The sequence below is a fragment of the Conger conger genome, chromosome 5 (genome assembly GCF_963514075.1).
Source record: "Conger conger chromosome 5, fConCon1.1, whole genome shotgun sequence".
In the NCBI taxonomy this organism is placed as follows: Eukaryota; Metazoa; Chordata; class Actinopteri; order Anguilliformes; family Congridae; genus Conger; species Conger conger.
Window position 1 is genome coordinate 59,444,271 of NC_083764.1, and position 26,014 is coordinate 59,470,284.

Sequence of the window (26,014 nt, forward strand, 5' to 3'; positions counted from 1 at the left end):
TGCTGATGCTTAACACGTCCCATAATAACCCAATAAAATGTAGTCTGAAGCCATTCATGAATTTACCTTTACAGTCACTAAAAATTCATTTGTATTTTTATCGATACACTAGCACATGCAGTTAGCATGAAAAAATGAGACATCAGAAAGACGTGATAGATTTGACTGAACCTTAAACAAAACATTCAAATGCTGATGTAACAATCATCTAGAACACTGACTTAGAATTTTGAAAACACATTGCAAACCTTGAAAGGATAATTCCCTTAAGTTCAGCATTGAATGGAAATATTGTAGTCACCTTGTACGCCCCTTTGTCTGATTCACTTTTAAACATGGGTGGGTGAGCGAATACTGAAGTTCCTAATGGCGTAATTCACTTATTTGGCATACGGGGGCGTTGGGGCTGGGGTGTGCATTGGGTGCATGAGCTCAATTTCATTTTCACCGTTGTCAATGCGCAACCGTTAGTTGTGCAAGTTCAAGTATTATCCGCTAGATGGCACGGCGTCAGCCGACTTCGTTTTTCATAGAACCGGAAGGAGCTGTCTCGTAGCATCACAAGGCGGAGCAGACCAACCTGGAAGCTGAGTAGTGCTTTGGTTGCGTTCTGTCGTTGGCAATTAAGAGCGTTTTTAAAAATGTAGCTGAAGGATATATCGAAGAAGTCTGACCGGATAATTAAAGAACAATTGGGCGAAAGGTATTTAACAACATCGTTACAGCTTCATTTGACAAGGTAAGATGGAAAGGTCGGCTAGGTAGATAGCTAACAATCTAGGCTAGCTTGCTGTGTCGGTTGGTGCAGAGAGGGCAGTCCCATTTTCTGTAGTGTCAGTAGCCTAATGTTAGCTACATCTGTAGCGATCGTTGATTTGATTATAATGACACTGGCATTCGAATGTAAAAATCTAAAGGTCTATCATTTGATTTTATTATCAGCTGCTGTAACGTATGCAGAAGGACAGCATTCTCATTAACGTGTAGTTATATCCATCTAGCTTGCTAGCATGCTAACTCGCCTAGCTGAATTGCTAACTTGTTAGCTGACGTTATACCGGCTAACTCCCTAATGAGTTAGCTACTTTGCTATTAAGCAAGCTAATCAGCGAACTGGGACCATATAAGTTAATTTGTCGCTGACAGATACTCACTAGAGAACGTTGCCTAGCTGTTTTGCCAGCTACAATAAATACGTATCGCTTAGCAACGGTGCGATGGTGCTGACATCTATCTGATCGATGTTTCTTGTGGCCAAAACCGCTTGTTTAACGTTAATCTAAACTGAATCTCTGAGTACATACAGCGAGGTTGTTACGCGGCTAACTATCAAGACACATTGCTAACATAGTTGACTTGCTCAGAGAAAATCTGCCATCAGTGGATGTGCCGTTCTTGTATAACCCAGAGATTGTGGAAATTACCTAATTCACGAAAGAAGAGGTGGCGCTAGCTAACCTTGCTGCGAATTATGTCGTTTTGCTGTTTAAATCATAGCTAATGTTAATATAATATTATAACGATAATAATAATATTATTATTATTATTAGGTCGCCGTTTGGGTCGTGGATCTCGTAACACTAACGTCAGGGTAAATAAGTTATTGTTAGCAAAGTGACCATGAAGGTGTATCTCTGCAAACATCTTGCTAGTGTGCTAGACAGCCACCTGAGTTCCCACATTTTTTAAAGATTAAATAAAATAGTTGATTGCATCACTTACTTGTTCAACTAAGAGTCTTCCCCAGAGCATATTAGCTGTTTCACGATGCTTTGCTGGTTGTAATTAAAAATGGACAGTTAAAATAAAAGCAATCAATTTGTGAAATCTATGTGTCGTGTAGCTAGCAATTGTAATTCTGCTGCTGGAGTTCTCATTTTCAAAGTTGATAGGCCAAGTTGGTAATGCATTCCATTGGACTGGAATTGGCATATTCAATTTTTCAACTGATAGCCAGTCAGTATCTTGGTTGTCTGTGAACATGTCGTAACCATTGTCGTAATCACGTGAACTGATCACAGACAAGGGACCCAGGCTGAAATTGTCTTGTTCCAAGAATCCACCAGGCGTCTTCCTCGGAAGGACAACAAATGAATGTCTTGTCGCCTCAGTTCACGGTCTGTTGCCCTGCTTGAAGTGCCGCCAGTGCAGTGATGGACTGCTTGCAGAACGGGCATCAATAATTAATTTAGCGCATTTAAATGGAACTGGGTTTGTTTTCAGGAAAATGGGTGGTTTTCATGCTAGTTGTTGACATTTCCTATCCTCCTGTCAGAGTGGGACAACAGTTGCTCCACTGCTGCAAAAAATAAAAATAAATCAGTGTCGCTATATTTTCAGTGCTTCTGGGGAGAGAATAATGGAGGTTAAAAATTTGGCTCTTCTATTAAAACAAGTGGATAAACAGTAGAATAACATGTTTGTGTCCTTTTTATGCTGTCATAGCACTTGGTTGTACTCTGTACTACACCTTGATGTAATCCAATCAATGGCCCATTGATGCGAATGCACTGAAGCAGCCATTGTATTAGATTGCTATAATTGGGTTGTCTACTGAACAGTAGCTGTGCTAAATGGCCAATACTTTGTGCTAGCTTTTTAATCTCCCATTTAAACCATGGCAGCTCTCTGGTGTATTTGCTTTCACTGTGATTGCATTAAACGTCAATTTGTCTGTAAGTAATCCTAGTTATAATTTCCCTACTGGAGTAAGACCATTGTCTTATTGAGATGATGTAATTGTATTTATTTATTTAATCACGGTGGCAATAGGCCTATATTTTTTGTCTCCTTGCATCTGCAATAGGGTACAACTGATCTAATAGATTAAATATTAGTTTGTGAAATCCTTGGCTGGTTCTCAAATAGCCTAATAGCCTGTGGCTGATGTTAACTTTGTACCTCCTCCAGTTATGGACCATGTACGTTTGACAACTCAAATTGTATTTCTGAAATATTTTGTACAATGAATTTCTGAACTGCAAACAGAGGGGTGGGGGGGGGCTGTAATGTTGATAGTGCAACGTGCAATAGAACTGAAATGTTGCTGAATGCTATCATAATTTTTCAGTACATTTATATCACAGGAATATGCCCTGTTGCGTGAAGAATATATCTTACAATCTAATATTACATTTCTGAAGGGCATCTCTAGCTGCGTATTAAACTGCATGACAGTGAATCTCCTGCCAGGGTAGTGGACTGGATGCGTGATGCCCAGATAGGCCAATTCTTAGCATAGCAGACCGTGGAACCATAGCCGCAGTGGCTTCAGTGAAATGCAATGCAATGCTGGTCAACTTGTGTGCATTGCCCCCATGATACAGAACAAGTGAGTAATAATTCGGAACTATCTGGCCTCTGTGATCCATTGACATTCCGTGATTGGTATTTTCCAGAGAAAAGTGCAAAGTGTGTGATTGATGTTTTTGATATTCTGGTGGGGAATGATGGGTTAGGGTTAGGGCACTCTCTGCCCACACTCCTGTACTCTTAAGAGGTTAACACTACCCGTACACTCAGGTGCTGAGGCATGACATCCCTGTGATATGCAGGTGGCCAAACCCTGTAAAACTGCATACTACAGAGGTTCCAGTTTACTTCAACCATTCAACCATTCATCATCATGAATCACTTCATTGCCCAAGATGACAACATTGATGTACTGCTTTGAGCAGCCATATCTCAGAGTTACACATGGTTCAGGCGGGCTGAGGATATCTGTGATAATAATGAACAGGATATTGTTCTTTCATTGAAATTGAGTTTGGTTTCACGAGTCCTCCTTCCTTCTGGCAGCAGAGTTCAGTCCTGCAGTCCTGCAGAGCTGCCATTGACAGGACTGGTATTCTCCAGAGACGGTCATGGAAGCATTAAAGATTTTGCAAGGGCTCAGTTTCGTAAAATGGCACTTTCATCCCCTTTGGTTGTTGCTGGAGGTATTGATTTCTCCTGGAAAGATCCCAAGCAAAGGGGAAAAGAAGGAACTTTACTCCAGTTAAAGGCAGGGTGACATGCTTTGGATGGGTGGCTGTGGATTGATTTCTTTGCTCAAGGCCAGAAATCAGCCAGCAGTTTTATTGTTTTGTTATGGGTTTTTTTTCTGGTGTTCTGGGTTCATTCAAGTCATTGATTGGTTAAAGTATCCACACGCCTTGTTCCCAAGGCCTTAATTTGCCTTAATTGGCAGCTGATTGAAAGGAAACCACAAAAACCCGCAGACACTGCGGCCCCCTGGGGATTCAGTTTGACACCCCTGATCTAATGCATGGAGTAGAATGCACACTTACTGGCTCCTGAACTGTATCCTGTATAGAAGTGGTTCCACGATGTTGGGTCCATTGTCATTTAGGCCTTGTGTCGCTATTTGGCTGATGAATTAGGTCCGAGCAGTAATACATTTCCATTCATGAATTCTGAAAAGAGGATTCTCAAGATCACCAAGCACGCCTGAGCCTTTAAATGGATGAAAGACAAGTTTCTGCATCCTAGTGTCTTTAAATCTCAGAAAAACTGAATTCTGTTATATCTGCCTGAATACATCATACTATTTGAGGCAGCAGATTACATATATTACTGCAAGCATTTCATCCTATGGCCTAACCTTTGGTAGAGCACTTTTAAGAATATCCAAGTCTATATGTAAATGGTTTCACATGCAGGGTCCTTTCTCTGTGGAAAGCCCATTACCCAACGTGGTCCTCCCAAACACAGACCCAGCTCCTAACATCCCGCCCTGCGTGTGTGTCATAAGGAATGGCTGTACACAATGCCGTGTCTTTATCAGCCGTGGAAACGGCGAGCTGTTTGCGCAGGGTGTTCACGGCATGGCTGAATTAATATTGGGGCTGGAAACGGCCCGGTTGGATCGCCGTGATCGATATCGTCCGCTGGTTCCGCTGAGCTGAGGAAATGCTGATATCGATCGCTGTAGACCGACGCCCAGACCTGTTTTTGAGCGTGCAGCCCTTTTGTTTCGGTCCTCTCGGTCTCTCCTGTTAAACCCATGCTCCCGTATGAGTGAAAATACAGTAAATCATGCCGCCCATGGTATATTTCATCTAAATCATTTGGGTATGCTTGTGTGTGTGTGTGTATATGTGTGTGTATGTGTGTGTATGTGTGTGTATGTATGTGTGTGTGTGTGTGTGTTTCTTTCAGACTATTGGCGAAGCCAAAAAGAGCATCAATTTTATTTGTACAGCACTTTTTACAGTGACCTGTCACAAAGTCACTTTACAGTAGCAAAAATGAGGAAGCCTGCGCGAGATGCGGCGTTTAATCGCTGCCGTTGCCTAGCTTCTGTCTTGCTCCACTTCGTGCGCCTGTAAGGAAGTGCATAGTTATTTTTGAATAACCTGGGAACTGGAGCCGCCCACGCCCGGGTGTGGAGCTGTGCGGCTGGAGCACGTGCGGAGATTAAGATCTCCGCGCGTTAGAAACGCAGCGGCGGCCGTGCTGAGGAATGCAGGTGTCTGTGCAGAGGTGAAGCCTGTTGTGATGCCCCTCTCCCCTCTCTTATCTCTGCCTGGGCGCAGACCTTGACCCTGTGCGTGGGCCGCGGGTCACGTGGCGGGTTTTCTGCGAGCGACTGGCTTCTCTCTGTCACGCCCAACGCTGATTTTGACACTTAAATGCCGAAGCGTTTACGGACCAACCGCCCCCCCCCCCATCTCTCCTCAGCCATCTCCGCTCCTCTCTCCTCTTCCTGTGACATCTTCTGTCCTCTTTCCCCATGCGTAGCCCGCCTGTGTGGATGGTGGGTCGTATTTCCCTCGATAATCCATTATTTTCCTTTTATTTTCCTTTGAGCTGCGCTGAATACGAGCCCCTGCCCTACATGGAACATCCGCCCCCTCTCTCCTCCCACCGAAAGCAGGGGTCCCACCGGGACTGGCACTGGGAGTGTAAATGACTTTACTAAGAACGTCTGGTCCCCTCCCCCCGGTGCACTTTTGCATTTAAAGGGTGTTTCTGACTGATTTCTGAAATCCTTTGTTTGCCTAGCGACTATCATTCATCACCTCTGATTGGAATTTCAGCTTCAGGTTTTTATATTTCAGCTTCTGGTTTTTACTTCCAAGTGAGTTCCAGGGAATATTCTGGTGGTGTTGTGCTGTGTAGTGATACTTTCTTGAGCCCCTGACCCTGACCCCTATTTCCTGAGGAAATGTTTTGTCACCCATATCTCATTAAAAGTTCAAATCCTATCTTCCTAAAACAGTGTTGAGACTGACTACCAGCGTGCACGTCATTTGCACAATGTTTCATTTGACTAGTCTGTGTGACTCTGCGGAGTGTGTAATATGTGCTGATGTATAGATTTTTCTCCCACATGCATCTCATGACCGCCCTAACCGCTCAAGTGACCTATTAGTAGGTGTCAGCAGACAGTTTAGGAACTTCTGACGTAGCACACATTGACTAGTTTGACTCTTACAAGGCCAATTATATAATGCCTTGCACTGCCTTTCCAACACTTTCACTGTGTTCTGTCACTGGTTCGGCCCTGCTGCCTTTTAAAGCGATTTAGTTCAAGGCCATAATTTTCTTTTGTCACCACATTGCTCTGTTAGTGTCTGTTTTTCCAGCGCTGCTCTTGTTTTTTTTCCCCCTGCAAATAATTGCCCCGCACTGGCTGTGAAAGCCTGCTCCCAGCCTCACTTTCCCCACACTTTGGGTTATGGAGTGCCCTGTGGCTTATGGACAGATGGTTGCCGTGTCTCCATTTTGAGAAGAAAAGTCAGGACTCTGAAGTCCTGAGCAGAAGCGGGCTTGGGTTCCTCGCCCCGGAGACGCGCCCGCCCCGCCAACCGCACCGGCAGGCTCCGTTCCCGCCGTCCTCGCGGGAGTGCCAGGGCCCGAAAAATAAGCGTCTTTCCACGCGCCCATTATGGTGACGAAATCATTGTTCTCGTGCCAAGTATTTGCTTGCGGCTTTTTGTAAGCCTCTTTCTGAGAATTTGGGTTTAAACGGGGCCCTTTGGTGACTGTCCAGGACGGTCGGAATGCCATCCGATCCTGCGGAATTCCTCCTGACCTCGCACGAAAAAACGGCGTGTTTTTGAAACGCCGTTTCTGTACGAACTCTACTCTAGCAGCGCGCACAATAAACAAGGCCCCTTATCAGTTATCTCTCTTGCACAATGCCGGGACTTTAAGCAACAGCACGGGGTTGGCTAGCAGTGCGGGGTGTGTTCCTCCCTGAGCTCTTTGTGGCTGAGTGTCCTTGGCTCGTCCCACAGGCGTTGTGGAGGACACCACTAGCATGAGAAGTCGGAGAAGGCTTAAAGGAAAGCCGCAGACTTGTTTTATACACTGTTTTCCTATGCTCCTCTATGCAGTGTGGATTCACTGACGAAGAGAAAGAACTAGCGTTTGAAACCGGAATCCTGCTTAGTCATGCGCGCTCTCGTTTCGCAGTTTCATTGCTCAATAATGTTTTGGCCCTCAGTGTTCTCCGACACCTGGTGGAAATGATGTTTGCTTATCAGTTAATGACGGGGTCCATTGAAATTTTGCACAGGCATATTCCTTTCTTCCCTGCGTGAATTGGGCTGCATTTTGTTATTCGTTGTATTTCATATTTTGTGTTTGGATGTGGTTATGCTCTGTGATTCCTTCTCCCACACACACACACACACACACACACACACACACACATGTACACATGCAGAAGCACATCGCTCACACACACACGCGCACACACACACACGCGCACACACACACACACGCGCACACACACACACACGCGCACACACACACACACACACACGCACACACATGTACACATGCAGAAGCACATCGCTCACACACACGCACGCACACGCACACACACACACACACACACACACATGTACACATGCAGAAGCACATCGCTCACACACACGCACACACACACACACACACACACATACATGTACACATGCACACATGCAGAAGCACATCGCTCACACACACGCACACACACACACACACACATGTACACATGCAGAAGCACATCGCTCACACACACGCGCACACACACACACACGCGCACACACCCACACACTCACGCACACACAGTAGCACATTGTGAGCTGGACCGCTGCAGACGGTCTTGTTTAAAATGCAGTGGCACAGAGGCAGGGCCGTGGCAGACTTTGATGGCTGCGGTGACGTGGTCACGTCCGGGCCGTCTGCTCGGCTGTCAGTGAGACAGGCTCCCTCCACCCCTGCTTGGGATCCGGGGCAGGGGGCAGGGGGCAGGGGGCAGGAGGCAGGAGGCAGGAGGCTTAGGCCCTGCCGGTCAGCCCTGGAGAGACGGTGAGCAGTGTGGAATGTGCCCGTTCGGACTGTCCCGGGCTCTTCGTTTCCCTCCAGGGTTTTGACTCGGCGCTGTAGATCCCTGAAATGAAGCGCTGCAGTCATACCGAGGCTCAAAAGCTGGGCTCCTGTAGGGTGCCCTGCCCTGCGAGGAGGTGGGATAAACTTCAAATACAAATGAAAAATAACAGCCTTGCTAGTAAGTTCAAAAGCCCTAAGTGTATACATATCATGTGTATGCAATATAATGTAATAAAATGTAATGTAATGTATGCATGTAGGAAAGTAAAAAAAATATGTAAAAATGCTGGTAATTACGGAATGTTGGAAAGAAATAAACTTAGTTACTATATTTAGTATCTGTACTAGTATTTACTGTAATAATTAGCATGCAAGTGCAGTTATAGGTACAATAGGTAAGATTTTTGTTTTAAAACATTGTTACAAGACCATTGTAAATCCCTTCCTATCATTGAAAAAGGCTCACTGACATGTTGATTCACCCTCTGCCTGTGTTTATAGTCCTTAAATTCAAAGTGTACATTTGTCCGGCCATGAAATGTGTCAAAGCATTGTTCAGCTGTACAGCAATTAAAGCTCATTGGTTGAAAAATGGTTCCAACTGCCACAGCCAATGGCATTCTGGGGGCTTATTCTGATTGTCTGTATCGCTGCCCAAATGGCACTCCAGACAAGCAATCACTGAAACTCTGTGTACTACTGCTTATTATCTAAAACAATACCAGTTTGTTATCGGTACCAACAAGCAAGTTAGCTATAGTTAGCTTGAAGAATTTACAAATATCCACTTACAATAAAATATAAGCAATACGAACATAATAGCGATTGCACAAGCGTTGTACTTCAGGTGGATATTTGTTCATTCGGGAAGCTAATTGCTAATTTGCTTGTTATAGCGAACTGGTATTGTTTTCTAACTTGATAATCAATAGTATACAGAGTTTCAGTGATCACTTGTCTAGAGTGCAATTTGGACAGCTACATGTTCCTTTTGTCTCTTTACGTGTTCAATCATCTGTAAACCTTTATTTCTCTCAAACTGTATGTTGCAGTTGCATCGTTTGTGGTAGACTATCATATCTTAGTTATATAGCCAGCTAGTTACGCAGCCAAATTACTTGCTTGCGCACAATATATTTGGTTAGCTAAAGTGAAAACTATAAATAGTGTTGTGTACCACACCAATGTTCGGCGAACATTTTCTTACTAGTTCTACATTGGTCACTGTCAGCTTTCCAAAACAGTGCATGAGAACCCTGAACTGTATAATCACGCTTTATATTACGCATTATGTCATCGACTGTGGGAAGCATAAACGGTGTTGTGGTTTGAGGTTGTCTGTTGTTGCAACTCTTCTCTTCACTGTTAGTTTGAAAAATTAGTTTGAGTTTGAAATGACCTATTGTACCTTTAAGTTACAAAGTGTCAAAGTAGGTCTAGATGTAAGTGAGCCGTTTAGTCCATAAATATGCCGGTATCATAGTAAGAAATGAATAAAGACAGGGCAGTGTAAAAATAAAGACAGTGTGTAAAAATAAGATTGCAGCACAAGTAAGATGTTATCGAATGAATAAATGAAGTACAGTATGTAAGAATAATGTGAAAAAGTAAGAAAGTAAGTATATAAGCAGAAGTAAGTGTATTAGCTGTTGGTTGTGCGTCCTGGGCTCTGAGTTCTGATGGTCTCCCTCCTCACAGCGACACCTGGTTCGAGCAGAAGGCCCAGCCAACCGCAGAGCTAAGCAAGGGAGATGTCTCCATCGGGGGCCAGCGGCGACTGCCCTCACCTGGAGTGCGTGGGGGAGATCACCAAGGAGGAGCTCATCCAGAAGTCTCACGTGAGTCACCGCCGCGCCCGAAAGAGCCCCGCGCGGGCCCGCCGTAACCGCGGCGACCGAGCTTCCCTCGCCTCCCCGCCCGTCTTGTTCTAGGAGCGGGCCGACGCGTCGTAACCCCCATGTCTGTGATTGCAGGGTCAGTGCCTGGACTGTAAAGTCAGTGGACCAAACTTGTGGGCTTGCTTAGAGGTGAGTGGGCGATCCAGGCAGGCCCCCGGTGATGTAAGCGCAGATTTCAGTGTCTCTTGTTCTCCCATGAGCTTCTGCAGGGCAACTTAACTTGCCGTGTGGTAATAATAGCTCCCATTACTTTCACAGATGACATCCCTTCACAACTCTGTCACCAATTCCCTTTCAACAGAGTGGGTGTTAGAAAAGTCTGATGTAGCAATTATGTTCATGCACTGCAGTCAGTGGTGTCACTACGTATGATGACTGGCTATTCGATGCCGTTCACTTAAGAATATCTTGAACGGCACGCAAATTACAGCACGTGCCGTATTTGTTTTGGCAGACCAACGCGATGGCTGCCATTTGAATAATGTTTATCTTCCTTGTATAGTTTTCTCATGCTTGGGTAGAGCCTGGCAGAGAAGCATCGTGCTAATGTGGTGGGGGGATAGGCTTCATTAAACCTTAATGCAGCGCTTCTGAACTGCACATGGATGTTGTGTCCCATTCTCTGCAGAATGGATGTGCGTACGTGGGCTGTGGGGAGTCCCATGCCGACCACAGCACTGTCCACTCCCAGGTATGTATCCCTGCTACTGTCCTGCTTATTACGTACACGCTGTACTGTGTGTGTGAACGTGCAACTCGGGCGAAGACCTGCGTGTGCCCTGAGGGAAGGGTGCATGACTGTGTGTGTTTGTGTGCATGTATGCGTATGCGTGTATTTTTGGACGTATGTTTGTATTTTTTTGTGTGTGTGTGTGTGTGTGCGCGTGCATACGCGTATGTGTGTGTGCGTATTTGTGTGTGTTTGTGTGTGTCTGTATATGAGCGTGCGTGTGTCTCTGTGTGTGTGTGTGTGTGTGTGTGTGCGTGCGTGCGTGTCTATGTGTGCGTGCGTGTGTGTGTGTGTGTTCATGTGTGTGTCTGTATGTGTGCGTGCGCGTGTCTCTGTGTGTGCGTGTCTGTGTGTGTGTGTGTGTGTGTGTGTCTGTGTGCGTGCGTGTGTCTGTTTGTGTGTGTGTGCGTGCGTGCGTGTGTGTGTGTTTATGTGTGTGTGTTTATGTGTGTGCGTGGGCGTGTGCGTGCGTGCGTGTGCGTGTTTCTGTGTGTGTGCGTGTTTGTGTGTGTGTGTTTATGTGCGTGTGTGTTTATGTGTGTGTTTGTGTGTGTATGTATTTCTGTGAAGAGATGGACAGGAGAGGCTGTACGAGAAGATCGAATGCACATCAAATTCCTCTCATCCTGAACCCCCTGCACGCTCCGGCAAACAGGACAGCCAGCTTATTTCCGGAGTGGCCAATTCCTATTTGTTGCTTGAAGGGCCATGGAGCTCAGTTCATATATACTCAGCCTGAATGCCTGATGCCATCCCAAAGAGGGCCAGCTAAAAGGGCTCAGCATGGCGTCTGTTTGCATTTCCAGCAGAACTCACATGTTAGTTCATCCATAATTCATCCCCCTATACTGGGACAAGCCACAGCAGTCAGCCCCATTCATATTCAACCTGGCTTGTGGCTTGTGCCATCCTTTGTTGAAAATATCTGTGTCCATTTTTGCCTTTTGGAGAACTGATAAATGTATATTTATTTGACTGTGTGAGAGATGTCAGGGAAGAGCATGAAGGCCTTTGTTGAGGAGAAAGCGAAAAGGGTTTCTGAAAGGGCGGGTTCAGAGCAGGTTCACAGTTGAAAGGATTACCGTGAATGGGGAGAGTGACCCAAGAATGCAAAATTATTTGCACTTAATCCCACGGCTTTGCTCGAGTCGAGGCTTTTGTTCGGTGGTCCGTCATGCAGCGAATGACCTGGTTATGTCAATAACCTGGACTTGCGGGCGGTGTGGTCACATCTGTTCCTCTGCGTGCGCTGGCTGAGGAGCTCCTGGCACGCCCTCTGAAACCAGCGCTCCGCCGTTTGAGCAAACAAAGCCTTTTCCGCCGTCGAGATCCTCCTTCCTGAAGAGGAACCACTTCCATTTTACCACTTTCTACTCTGGCCAATATCATTAATTTGATGAGTTTGATCCATAAAGATAATTTGTTTGGATGTCTATGAATCGATACCTGTGCGCTGGAAAGAATGATAATTAATTGATGAGGCGATATTAAATGTAATTGTTTAGACTTTGCATACTGTGGATAGTGAGAATCCCGGAGAGACAATCGGAGATCAATGACTTAGAATGAGATGTTAGATCTGCAGCCTCAGGCAAAGTCTTTATAGTGTAATTTAGGCTTCTAGCTCTTTCCAGCACTTGCTTGCAGGCAGGGGCTTGGGTGACCCATCGATTTCCTCACAGGCTGCAAGCGGCAGCAAGGTAATTAGTCTGGCTGTACCCGCAGGTTAATATATCTCAAAAACCCGAGGTTGATTCGCAAGAGCGAAGGCCATTGTTCACGCGGCCGGCGAAGTTCCCTCAAAAAACGTCTCGCCACACTCTTCGGCCTGCCGATATTTCTCCCGTTAATGGCTTCTTGAAAGCTAATATTGCGGCATTAATAATTGAGGTGCTTTAAGGCGGGGGGGCTCCCGAGCCATCTGCCTGTACAGCTGTAGACCCACGGCCAGCCAGCCCACGGCTAGCCCCAGCCCGGCGCTAGACCAGCGCACCGCTAGCCCGAGAGCACCTTCAGCCCGTTAGCCCGAGCCCAGTGCTAGCCCGAGCGCACCTTTAGCCCGTTAGCCCGAGCCCACCGCTAGCCCGAGAGCACCTTTAGCCCGTTAGCCCGAGCCCACCGCTAGCCCGAGAGCACCTTTAGCCCGTTAGCCCGAGCCCACCGCTAGCCCGAGCGCACCTTTAGCCCGTTAGCCCGAGCCCACCGCTAGCCCGAGCGCACCTTTAGCCCGTTAGCCCGAGCCCAGCGCTAGCCATAGCGCAGCGCTAGTACGAGCCCACCGCTAGCCCGAATGCAGCGCTAGGCGAAGCGCATCTCTAGCCCGAGCGCAGCGCCCTGTAGCCGTGTTTCTGTGAGTCCTCTCCTCCCCGGTCCCTCTGGGGACGAACAGGGGCTCACTGCACCCGGCTGCCGTGCGAGACGCTCCGGCTGGCACAAACGGCGCACGCTTATTCCGGCTGGATGGCATTGAGCTGTTTCTGCAAGCTTTCAGCCCGTCTGAAATAGCACCGTCTGGAGTTACACGGCTGCAATAATAAAAAATGTTGGCTGGTGCCAGAGGACTCCTCCCTGACCACCATGAGCGTCATATTCAGGCTGTTTCTTTTCTTAATTTGGCCTGCTCGTTGACCCATGACATAAGGGGCTCTAGCATGGCCGTGTTCTGCTTGGAATCTGTTTGATTCACTTTCTCTGTCTATTTTCCCAAAATTTGATGGGTTACTGTTGGCGTTTTCATGGCTGTACTCTGATCGGACCACTTTCTTGTGGGTGTAGTGTAGCTGTGCTCTCATAGGACCGGTTTAGCGTGGGTCTAGCAGGGCAGCGACGTGATAGGACGCATTTATTCTCGGTCAGAGTTGGCTGTTCTCTCATAAGACCGGTCTAGCACGGAAGTGCTGCGGTCAGACCGGTTTATCTGGCTGTCAGAGTCTTAACTAACATGGATTTGTTTCTGTTAGGACACACGGCACAACCTGACGGTGAACCTGACCACCCTGCGCGTCTGGTGCTATGCCTGTGGGAAGGAGGTGTTCCTGGACCGGAAGCTGGGCCCTCGATCTCCGCCCCCCGTCAGCAAGCCACACTCCCCACTGCAGCCCACTGCCCAGGTAAGCCTCACGCCCCAGCCCCCGGGCCTGTCCCTTTTCTGAGGCCCAGCACACCCTCTCTGACTGACCAAGCCTTCCGTGCAACAATACAGGCTTTCAAGACGAGGATTAGCGTTGCTTGCTAAAAATGGAGTGGCAAATTTGCTTAAAACTACGCTCTTGCTTTTTATGGTAACAGTGTTAAAAGTCATTCTCCTGTCTCTTGCTTTTCGGGAGCGTGTGTCACCCAACACTTGCGTTAGGTCTCCTGGGCACTTTAAGATTTAGCTCTTCTGGATAGTTTATGTTTGAGTTCTTCTGGATAGTTTATGCCTTCGCTGTTCTGGGCAGTTTATGCTTCAGTTCTTCTCAGCGGTTTTCTGCTGTCAAACCCAGACTGAGAGAGCCAGAAACAAAAAAAGGCGGGAGACCTTCTTTATTTCACATAAAAATGCTCTACAGGGGCTGGTCTGGGCAATTGTAAATTCACTTGTATGCGAAGCCTGCACCGTAGCTAATATAATGGAATTCTCTGTGTTTTGCCTGGTCACTGGTGTAGCAGAGAAGAAAATTGAGTAAATTGAACTCGTAGGCCTGCAGTTTTAAATTAGATTTTGGCCGGTTGTATAATGGCAAATATCTGTTGACAATGAAAGTATCTCCTACAAATAGAGTAACAGAGCAGCAATAAAATGTTTACGATTTTGCTCTTAGCCGTGGGGAGAGACTACAGATTTCGTGGCCACCAGCCTATAAAATGGAGCCGTTTGCAGGAACAGCGAAGAAATGCAGTAAACAAAAATGGAAGCCAAGACCCAAAGACTGAGCAGATTGGTATGAGAACATGTGAGGATCCTGGGAGTTGTTGTGGCCTGTTGAAAAATGTAAAGTCAGACATTCATATATTGGCACATTTTGAAATATTCATTGTGTATCTATGTATTTGTGTGTGTATACAGTCGTAATGTTATGCCTAAGCCTGGTATGTGGTCTTTTGTTACGAAATACATAAAACGGCTGGTAAGTTATCCCTTGCATTCACTAAACGTACATTGTACATTGTAATCCGATAAAGTTCCTGATCTTCACTGATGCATGTGTGTGTGATGTCACCATGTGGCGAAGTGCCTTTTGAGAGTAGGTCTCTAATAGGCTCCATGTAGTGGATATCCAATTACATAATCGAACGATAAAAAGCAATAATCACGACCACATGGATCTTTGTGCATCTGTAATTCCACGTCGACGGGAGTGCGATTACTCATCCGCGATGGCAGCAGCCACTCATGCTGTGGAAAGCCAAACAATTATTCCCTGTGGCAACATCCGCATGACATCATGCACACGTGTGTACATATCAAGTGAAATGTAATCGAGTATTTCTGCGTTTGGCCTACTCAGGCCCTCTTAGACATTGCAGGCGCCATTATGTGGTCCATAATTAGCCTGCTGTCCGTGTCCCTGGAGGACTGCAGGTCCCTGTGGGACAGCTCTCAAGGTTTTTCGCGTGTCCCATAAGTAGTGTCACGGTTTGAGCCTGGCACCGTCTGAGGAACCCGCCCGGGCGAACACGGGGAATGTCGAGGCTCCTCTCCTCCTCTCTCTCTCTCTCTCTCCCATTCCCCCTCTCTCTCTCTTTCTCCCTCTCCCCCTCTCTCTCTCTCTCTCTCCCTGGCTGAGCCTTTGAAGTCTGCTCCTCTAATTAGCGTCTGGAGCGGACGGCGCAAGTAGTGGCATCTCGCTCGTGCGCTCAGATGAAAGGGCGTGAGATTTCTCCACCTACCCCCTCGCCCCTCGCCCCTCGCCCCCCGCCCCCGCCGGAGAGAGGTTTCAGGAGGTGTCTGTTTGGTCTGGCAGCCCGCGAGCTCGCATTAAAAACGCCGCGTCTCTCCCTCTCCCGTTTCGGCAGGAAGCCAAGGCCCCCGGGAGCCCCGCCGCCCTGAGGGCCCCCCCCGCGGCCGCCTTCGATGACCTGGACATGGAGATGGAGGAGGAGGACGAGTTCCGCACCCGAGGTAGGGCAGCCGGGTTTGGGGGGGGGGGGGACACACACTCCGTACCCTCTATGCCTACTGAACTGACTCCCAGGAGGGGGGCGAGTGGGGGGTCTCAACCCCCGCGTTCAGAAAGTGCAGAAAGTAGCCAGGGTTAACTAACATTTGTGTGGAAAAGTAAATTAGAAATTAAACAAAAGAGTTATTACTGCACTGCTAATAAAGAGCAGACCGTGATTGGCCGCCTGAATTAATTGCCTTTCTCTGACACATATAGATATTAGCCTGCCTCTAATATAATTATATTTTAATCTGCACTCCTACCCTGCCTGCGGAATAATTTAATGCGCACACGCTCTTGTGCCGCTTAAGTGTTTATTTTCACTTTTCCCCCCCGGTGTGCCCGGCAGCCCTGCTTTGAATCTCATTAGACTATTTAAATGTAAACGTGGAAGCTATGGCGCGGGCGGCCCTTGCTTTGCCTGGGTCGGTGGAAACTTTCACCGAGGGTGCGGAGAGAAAATGGAGCCTCGCGCCTTCGTGGCACGAAAAGGTCAGCCGATAAGATAACCGCGGCTGCGGCCGCGTTCCGTGTTGTCACCGTGGCGATGACGTTTCCCTGGCGGCCGGGGGCCCCGTCCTCACTTGCGCTTCTCTCCCCAGGGCTGACGGGACTGAAGAACATCGGGAACACCTGCTACATGAACGCCGCCCTGCAGGCCCTCTCCAACTGGTAAGACCCGCGGCTGGCCGTCCGGACGCCTCGCCGCCTCTCGTGGCCTTAGCCTCGTCCCGCTCGCGGGAGGAGGTTTGTTGCGGCTTGACCCGGCTCGTCAGAGCCTCTGATATTGGGGGGGGGGGTATCACAGGCTCGCAAACACAACTTCTGCCGCAACCGCTTTCCGTCACTGGACTCTGAAGTGCCTGGAGCAGCTGTAAGTCCGGACGAGACCTCCCACTCAGAAAGCCGGCGATGATGATGATAATGTGAATTTGTAGTATTTGCTGATGAGGGTAATAAAGAGGAAGCGGATGGGGGGGGCGGGATGATGTTCTCTGGCTTTCGGCTCGGAGCCCTGCAGGATCCGTCAGGCAGGCTCGCAGGGCTGTGGGGCGAACGGGAGCCCAGGCTGTGCTGTCTCAGAGCCTCTCACTGCAGCTGCCCTCCACTGTCAGCCCTGTGAGCCGTCCCGGGTTATTACAGGTGATGTGGTCTCCTGGGCAAAGTGACTGTGGAGAGTCACTGCGGCTAATGGGCCCGCCATCGTACCAGGAACAGAGGACTCAGCGGAGCGAGTGTGTGTGTGTGTGTGTGTGTGTGTGTGTGTGTGTGTGTGTGTGGGTGTGGGTGTGGGGAAGCGAGCGAGCAAACAAGCAAGCATGCAGGGCACAGGAAGGCCACACTGGATGAAATATTGGGTTTCTCTACCTGCTCTTCAAAGGGATTAAGCAATTAATTTGAAGACCCCGCGTGTGGGCCGGTTCCGCGCGCCCTCCTCATCGACTCCCTCTTGTGTTCCGCAGCCCTCCTCTGACCCAGTTCTTCATCGACTGCGGGGGCCTGGTGCGGACGGACAAGAAGCCGGCGCTCTGCAAGAGCTATCAGAAGCTCGTGTCCGACCTCTGGCACAAGAACAGGTAGCTCCCCCCGTCCCCCGGTCACCATGGCGACACCATTAGCTACAGCTGCGCTAATCCCCAGCTGAGTAACAGACCAGGCTGTGTTCCTGTGATGTCGCTCACTGTATCTGCAGCACCTATCACACGCTGCGCTCCTCTGCTCTCTTTCAGGCCCGGCTACGTGGTCCCCACCAACCTGTTCCAGGGGATAAAATCGGTCAATCCGATGTTCCGCGGGTACTCTCAGCAGGTTTGTGCGCTCGCCCGTTTAGCCCTGGCTGTTCCCTGTATGTGCGCCTACGGTCGTGCGGTCGCTGTGCCTCGGAGCTGGATTAATAGCCCCGGCCCATTGCGCCCGGTGTTAACGGCCCTTTCAGAAACCCCGAGGTCTTTAATCCCTGAGAAAGATGAGGACACACCCAAAGCTCTTTTCCTCCGAGTTCAGCCGGTCTGAAAGGGGCAGAATTGTCTCTCGTCGTTTGTCATTTAATTAATTCAGAATGAAGCCGCCCAACCAGAATATAAAAACCTCTCGCTCATAATTACCAGCTTGCCAAGGGGGGGGGGGAAAAACTTGTTTGATTGCATTATGGCACTCGCAAGTACGTCCTTCCAAAACAGCACAAAGAGCTGCCCTTTTTACGAGGCGTCCTATCTTGCCTTTCTTCGGCGGTAATCGGGGGGGGGGGGGGGGACGACTGCAAATTAGCCGGGGCCGAACAGGGCTGCGATTTAGGGCCGGGATCCCTCAGAATGCCTGTGTTTGTTCAGTCCCCGGCAGCCAGTGAATCTTAATTTGTCACACCACAGTCGAGCCGCGCTCGGAGAATTAGCATTTCAATGAGAGGAGCGACGCAGGCAGCGCAGGCGGAAGTGTTCGGGCAGACTTATGAGACCGGCCCCTCACCCCGCTGGGCCCCTCACCCCGCTGGGCCCCTCACCCCGCTGGGCCCCTACCCCCGCTGGGCCCCTACCCCCGCTGGGTCCCTCACCCCGCTGGGCCCCTACCCCCGCTGGGCCCTCACCCCGCTGGGCCCCTCACCCCGCTGGGCCCCTCACCCCGCTGGGCCCCTCACCCCGCTGGGCCCCTCACCCCGCTGGGCCCTCACCCCGCTGGTCCCCTACCCCCGCTGGGCCCCTCACCCCGCTGGGCCCCTACCCCCGCTGGGCCCCTACCCCCGCTGGGCCCCTCACCCCGCTGGGCCCCTACCCCCGCTGGACCCCTCACCCCGCTGGGCCCCTCACCCCGCTGGACCCCTCACCCCGCTGGGCCCCTCACCCCGCTGGGCCCCTACCCCCGCCGGGCCCCTCACCCCGCCGGGCCCCTCACCCCGCCGGGCCCCTCACCCCGCTGGGCCCCTCACCCCGCTGGGCCCCTCACCCCGCCGGGCCCCTACCCCCGCCGGGCCCCTCACCCCGCCGGGCCCCTCACCCCGCTGGGCCCCTACCCCCGCTGGGCCCTCACCCCGCTGGGCCCTCACCCCGCTGGGCCCCTCACGTCGCTGGGCCCCTCACCCCGCTGGGCCCCTCACCCCGCCGGGCCCCTACCCCCGCCGGGCCCCTCACCCCGCCGGACCCCTCACCCCGCTGGACCCCTACCCCCGCTGGACCCCTACCCCCGCTGGGCCCCTCACCCCGCTGGGCTGGACGCCGGCAGTCGGCTCTACCTGATCTCACGTATCGGCCAGGAACCCGGGAGAGAGGAACGCTGTGAAATGAGCTTGGAGACGGAACACTGTGTCCCGGGCCCGGCTCTTTTTGGGTCTTCTTGAGGTTGTTTTTCTGACTATGTTCAAACACTGTGTTTGCAGAAGGATTTACAACCGAGTCTGCAGTTATTTACCTGGGAATAAAATTCAGCCAAAGCTTCTGATGAAACTTTGCACAGAGAGGCATTCCTAAAAACATTTGTTTGATGTCCTATTCAAAAGTTATGTTTATCCCTTGATGTAGACGAGCTGATGTAATTCCTTGAAGTGTGTGTGTGTGTGTGTGTGTGTGTGTGTGTGTGTGTGTGTGTGTGTGTGTGTGTGTGTCTGTGTGTGTGTGCCTGTGTGCGTGGGTCTGTGTGTGGGTGTGTGTGTGCGCGTCTGTGTGTGCGCGTCTGTGTGAGTGTATGTGTTCCCCCAGGATGGGCAGTTTGGCATGTCTGGTTTCCTTGACACATTAAAACTCGACTGGATCTAATTAAAAGCATCAATTGAGGCTATAAAAAGCCCAGAATCTTTGGTCTTAACCTTCTAAAGCTGTTGTTTATTTTAGAGTGTGACTTTAATGATGCTCTTTCTGTATGGCCTTGCACCCGCCCTGGGCCATTACCCAGGATTACTGAAAAAACCCAAAAACAAAACAAAAAAACATCGGCACACTGATCTGTTGCGAGAGCTCTTCGTTGAACCCGGGCCGAACGTGTGTAGTCTGATGTGCTGAACTCCACTACCCAGGATTCCCAGGAGTTCCTGCGCTGCCTGATGGACCAGCTGCACGAGGAGCTGAAGGAGCTGCTGGTGGAGCCCGAGGACCATTCGCACGCCATCACCATCGACGACTGCCCCGAGGACGACAAGAGCCAGTCGGACAACGACTTCCAGTCGTGCGAGTCGTGCGGGAGCAGCGACCGGGCGGACAACGAGGCCGTGCGCGCCCAGGACGACGCCAACGAGGCGGACATGCTCATCCCGGACGAGGCCCAGGCCAACCGCGACTGGCAGAAGGAGAAGAACCTCATCAACAACCTGTACCGCGCCGGCTCCAACCAGGACCTGGACAAGGACATCGACACGGCCGCCGAGCCCTCCCCCGTCATCAGCAGCCAGGGGGCCGTCAAGGTGCAGATCCAGAGCCGGCTGTCAGGTAACCAGGCCCGCCCGTCACATCTCCTTATATGGTCATCTTATATCCACATCTCCTTATATGGTCATCTTATATCCACATCTCCTTATATGGTTATCTTATATCCACATCTCCTTATATGGCCCTCTTACACCCACATCTCCTTATACAGTCATCTTATGTCCACATCTCCTTATACAGTCATCTTGTATCCACATCTCCTTATATGGCCCTCTTACACCCACATCTCCTGATATGGTTATCTTATGTCCACATCTCCTTATATGGCCCTCTTATGCCCACATCTCCTTATATGCTTACCTTATATCCACATCTCCTTATACGGTCATCTTGTATCCACATCTCCTTATACGACCCTCTTACACTCACATCTCCTTATATGGTTATCTTATATCCACATCTCCTTCTATGGTCATCTTATACCCTACGTCAAGACATAGAATTTCACAAGTACACACATTGTTGAGAAGCGGTAGAGACTTTGCTGGTAGGAGTTTTAGGGGTCACATCTCTATCAGTAATTGTGCTTTTGTAGATCTGTATAATTTAAAGCCAGGAGCTGTGCCATTTGGTATGTTGCCCAGCTGCATGAATTAGTAATGTTGGTGGTTCCACGCCGTCGAGGGGACTGCTGGCACCAACGTAGCTCTCCTCCCTCTGCTGCCTTTCCCCCAGAATGCTACCCGGACGTCCAGGTCACCAGCACCTCCAGGCCCCACAGCCCCACCCCCAACGAAGGGATCATCTCCAAAATGTCCAGCAGCCCCCCCAAAACCGTGCCCACCTGGCCCGGCATCAGCTCCTCTCACAAGAAAGGTACCCCTCTCCCTCTCCTTCCCCTCTGCCCTGTAGCACAGTGGCAGAGACTCAAATGTCACGAAAAATAAAATGTCATAGCCCAGCACCCCTGCCTCCGCTCTTTGACTGTTAATGGAGCGGAAAGCGAGACAAGGGGAAGGCCAGAGGCGGCTGGGACTTCGGGGGAACGTCCGAGCCTGGCGCCCCGCTGGAATGTCCGATGCGCCGCAACGCCCAGTGTGTCGAAGTGCTTCTGTCGCTCCACTGAGCCTGCCTCCCCAGGGTGCCTTTCTGGACTGTGAGGGAACGAGGGGGCGGGAGATGGGTGCCAGGTCGCAGTCAAACGCATCGCATTCATTATCGCGAACAGTGTGTTATTACTCGACTTTAATTTGGTGTAACCTCTATGGGATGTATTTCATCGGTCCTCTTGGCCAGGAACACCTTGAAAAACAGATTATGCTTATTAGGACCTGTCCTGGCAAATAAAGGTTAAATGTAATAAATGTAAACGTTATCGCCGCCGGGGCTGGACTGGAAAAGGACGCTGACGCTACTCTCTGCTCTGCGTGACAGTGACCACGTTCTCGGCGCCCAAAACCAAGGTGCAGAGGAGGTACCGCAGCGTGATCTCGGACCTGTTCGACGGCACCATCGTCAGCTCCGTGCAGTGCCTGACGTGCGACCGGGTGAGACCCCCTTTCCTCCGTTCAGCCTCCGCTCCCGCGCGCAGGGTGCTGGTGGGGGACAAACGCGGGCTGTCTGAATCTGTACCGAGCTCTGCTTTCTTCCCCGCACTCTTTTTCATAAATAATTGAGCTCTTCACATTTTGTTCTGTTGCTGCTGCACTGCGCCTCAACTATGCAGATCACAGAAAAAGCTTGTGAATAACTGAAAATGTCCTGCAGTAATATTACCCAAAATGTCAGCCGCATTCTGTGGGCCTGAAGTTCTCTTTTATGTTTTATTTTGTCAAGTGTGTGGTTACAGCGTAGCAGTGCTGGTTCCAAGTTGTGACAGTTTTGCAGTGGTTGGGGTTTCAGGTTCTCAGTTGTGACGGTGTCACAGTGTTGTGGACTGCTGGTTATCAGTCGTGACAGTGTTGCAGTGCTGGGGGCTGCCGAGTTGGGGCGGCCTGTAGCGTAGTGGTTAAGGTAAATGACTGGGACACGCAAGGTCGGTGGTTCTAATCCCGGTGTAGCCACAATAAGATCCGCACAGCCATTGTGCCCTTGAGCAAGGCCCTTAACCCTGCATTGCTCCAGGGGAGGACTGTCTCCTGCTTAGTCTAATCAACTGTTCGTCGCTCTGGATAAGAGCGTCTGCCAAATGCCAATAATGTAATGTAATGTGACAGTGTCACAGTGCTGGGTACTGTCGGCTCTCAGTCGTGACAGTGTTGCAGTGCTCAGGACTGACAGGCTCGTGTTGTGACGTTACTCCTCCCTAGGTGTCGGTTATCCTGGAGACCTTCCAGGACATCTCCCTGCCCATCCCCGGGAAGGAGGACCTGGCCAAGCTGCACTCGTCCTCCCACCAGACCGCCCTGGTGAAGGCAGGGTCCTGCGGAGAGGCCTACGCCCCCCAAGGCTGGATCGCCTTCGTCATGGAGTACATCAAGAGGTGCGTCAGTCCCCCCCGGTCTAACGGCGAATCCGACGCAGTTCCTCCACCCACAGTTCCTCCACCCCCCAGTGTTCCTCCACCCCCCCAGTTCCTCCCCGTAGGATACAGAGGAAGCGTTTGAATAAAACGTGGGGCCAGCCTGGCGTTTCCCCTCCTGCGTGTCGGACGTGGTGAAGCCATCCTGTGGAGGTTCTGCCGGACAGCTGCGGCTGAGCTGGCCCGTGTCACTGATCCTCCTCCCTCTGCGTTTCAGCTGGTTTTGGGGCCCTGTGGTCACGCTGCAAGACTGCCTGGCTGCTTTCTTTGCCAGAGATGAACTGAAGGGTAAGAAGATGGCGTTCCAGTCACGCACTCCTTTGCCTTTCTGCTGGGTTTTTTTTTGGCATTCCCAACATTGGCCTAAATGTGTGAAATATCACTAAGATACAGTACCAATGAACTCTTAATTGCTAGCGCTTCCCCTGCTAATGACTCCCATCTCTTAGAACCGCGTAGTTTGTTTCTCATTATCAGACTGCTTCAGTGAGAACCAAACTCTGGGTGAAATGGTGCAGTGATCGCAGTAATGGATTTCCTTTTACAAACATTATTAACTGGAGGCTCAGTCGAGACATAATGCCATGTAATTTGTGGGAAGCCATTTTGAAATCATTTCATGTGAATAATAATGAAAAGTAGATGTATTTGCTTGTTAGAGTAGATGTAAAAGCTTTGCTTTTCTTTTTAATGAAAGTTTGGAAGAATTAGACTACTTGCGGTTCAGTATGTCTGAGGTGTGCTGGATTTTGACTCAAATGCTTGTTTCTTTGTTTCACAGGAGATAACATGTACAGCTGTGAGAAATGCAAGAAGTGAGTGTTTTTCAAACTTAATGACAATGGATTTTTAAACCAACAGTAGGGTTGGCAAAGCACTGCACAAGACTCTCACAGTTTTACCTTAGTGCATTTTGAAGCTAACTGTACAACATTTTTTCCTAAAATTACAATTACATTCTCTTCCATATCAAGTTTCGTTAAACGCGTGGATCTTTTACTTTAATTTGGACTGAGGACCTTGGGGTGAGATTTCACAGCCCAAATTAATTGGCTTCTCCCCGATGTCTTTACTGGCTGACTGGACCCATTCGCAAAAATAATGGGGAGAGAGCATATTTTCAACTAATCTGTCTGCTAGTGGGAATAATGCTAAAGAGCGTCATTGTCATGTTGTCGTGCTTCTGCCTGAAGAAATATGATTTTTTTATTAAAGGCCATTCCTACCAATTGTTTTGTCCATTACCTAATAATAATTAAAATACATATGAAATGTAAATGTAATATAAACAACATACATAGCCATTACTGTATAATATGCAACATAAATGAACTGTGTGTCCTTTGTGTAGAGGCAAAAATTAATTGTGACATAACATGACATTTTAAGTAAAATTGCACGGCTCTTGTCTTCTTCTAGGTTGCGGAACGGAGTTAAGTTCTGCAAAGTGCAGTCCCTCCCAGAGGTAAGCCCTTTGTTGCCGCGCCATTATCTTTGCTTCCCCCCCTACAGAGAGGGCTAAGCTCCCCGTGCTTACATCCCGGGCTTTGTGAAATAGCCGCTAAACGCCGCGCCATCATCGCCGTTCCGTCCTCTGTCGGCTCTCGGAAATTGCATTACACGCTCCCTGTAATCACGTTAGCCCCGTGCTCCCTCCAGATCCTGTGCATTCACTTGAAGAGGTTCAGGCACGAGCTCATGTTCTCCACCAAGATCGGCACCCACGTCTCCTTCCCCCTCAGCGCCCTCGACCTGCAGCCCTTCCTGGCCAAGGACAGCTCCGCCCAGACCACCAGCTACGACCTGCTGTCCGTCATCTGTCACCATGGCACTGCCAGCAGTAAGTCACGCCTCCAGGGAAGGGATTAATATGGTGAATACGCTCGAAAAGCCAGTTCAGATGTCGGTTGTCTTCGCTCCTGTATATTTCCTTGTGATACAGAGTAATATTGTCGTATCATATTGTACACAGTGTTGTTTTTTTTTCCCCCCTTCAGTCATTGGTTATATATTACACCCATGGTTACTCACCATTAGCTACAGACAAGCCTATAACCTGACATTACTTTGCATTTATTATTATTTATCCAAAGGGAGCTACAATAAATGTGTCTATTGTGTCCATTAGCAAGTCCAGTTATGCCCTTTGGTGCTATTTACAGCAGGTTGTTTAATGCATAATGGGCCCAAGATGCATTCGGAAGCAATTCAAATCCGATCGCCTAAACCACTTCAGGAGGTCATCTGAGGTGCATTTGTGACAAGCAATCCAGGACATGTATGCAAATTATTATGTCAAGTGACATAGCTGTCCCCCAAAGTGGAACATGTAGTGTAGCGTCTCAGTTACAACAGACAGACAGAGCTCTCGAGAAGTGTCAGGGTTTTGCATTTTAGGACTTTCCTGAGTTTTGCATTTTTACGTGCGAAATGGTAATCTGATTTCAATCTGGATAACCGGATTGGACGCACCCGACTATCAAGTGTAAATGCAATTCAGTTAAATCTGATCTGGTAAAATCTGGATACAAGTCGCTTCAAACGACCAGGTCTAAATGGGGCCCTTGTCTCCTTTCAGTTCCTTCATCTCTGAATGTGGAAATGGACCCTTTTATGTTTGAGAGGTTGAAACAGACTGTGTACAGTAAGTTTGAACAAATTTGGGCAGGCCAGGATTCTGAGGGCCGAGTTTTTGCGCAGGCCTGTTTGTTTGTTGTGGATACGCCGGCCTTGCCGACTTCCTGAAAAGAAGGCTTCCAGCAGGCCTAAAAATAGCCACTGTAATTTGTCAAGAGATTTGAGGATGACTACATAAACCGTGGCAGTTTCCTGGCGCTCACCGCGGTCCGCGTTCCTGTCTGCCGCAGGCGGGCATTACATCGCGTACTGCAGGAACGACCTCAACAACCTGTGGTACGAGTTCGATGACCAGAGCGTGACGGAGGTCCCCGAGTCCTGTGTTCAGAACGCGGAGGCCTACGTTCTCTTCTACAAGTAAGAGGCGTGCGTGCGTGCTAATGTGCCCATTGAGGTAATCGCTCGGT

At 49.5% G+C, this 26,014-nt stretch overlaps 1 protein-coding gene across 1 annotated transcript in view; it reads left to right on the forward strand.

The window, feature by feature from the left end:
- The first annotated feature begins 571 nt into the window (after nucleotides 1–571).
- Nucleotides 572–26,014, forward strand: part of usp33 (ubiquitin specific peptidase 33) — a 30,948-nt gene continuing 5,505 nt past the window's right edge. Inside the window, exons 1-18 of the mRNA XM_061241308.1 lie at nucleotides 572–739; nucleotides 10,024–10,163; nucleotides 10,299–10,352; nucleotides 10,852–10,914; nucleotides 13,914–14,063; nucleotides 15,952–16,057; nucleotides 16,700–16,769; nucleotides 17,561–17,674; nucleotides 17,828–17,906; nucleotides 20,101–20,509; nucleotides 21,185–21,325; nucleotides 21,884–21,996; nucleotides 22,759–22,931; nucleotides 23,188–23,258; nucleotides 23,752–23,785; nucleotides 24,390–24,435; nucleotides 24,630–24,810; nucleotides 25,838–25,964. Coding sequence (XP_061097292.1) covers nucleotides 10,077–10,163; nucleotides 10,299–10,352; nucleotides 10,852–10,914; nucleotides 13,914–14,063; nucleotides 15,952–16,057; nucleotides 16,700–16,769; nucleotides 17,561–17,674; nucleotides 17,828–17,906; nucleotides 20,101–20,509; nucleotides 21,185–21,325; nucleotides 21,884–21,996; nucleotides 22,759–22,931; nucleotides 23,188–23,258; nucleotides 23,752–23,785; nucleotides 24,390–24,435; nucleotides 24,630–24,810; nucleotides 25,838–25,964 — 2,018 coding nt within the window. The 5' untranslated portion in view covers nucleotides 572–739; nucleotides 10,024–10,076. The remainder of the gene's footprint in view (nucleotides 740–10,023; nucleotides 10,164–10,298; nucleotides 10,353–10,851; nucleotides 10,915–13,913; nucleotides 14,064–15,951; nucleotides 16,058–16,699; nucleotides 16,770–17,560; nucleotides 17,675–17,827; nucleotides 17,907–20,100; nucleotides 20,510–21,184; nucleotides 21,326–21,883; nucleotides 21,997–22,758; nucleotides 22,932–23,187; nucleotides 23,259–23,751; nucleotides 23,786–24,389; nucleotides 24,436–24,629; nucleotides 24,811–25,837; nucleotides 25,965–26,014) is intronic.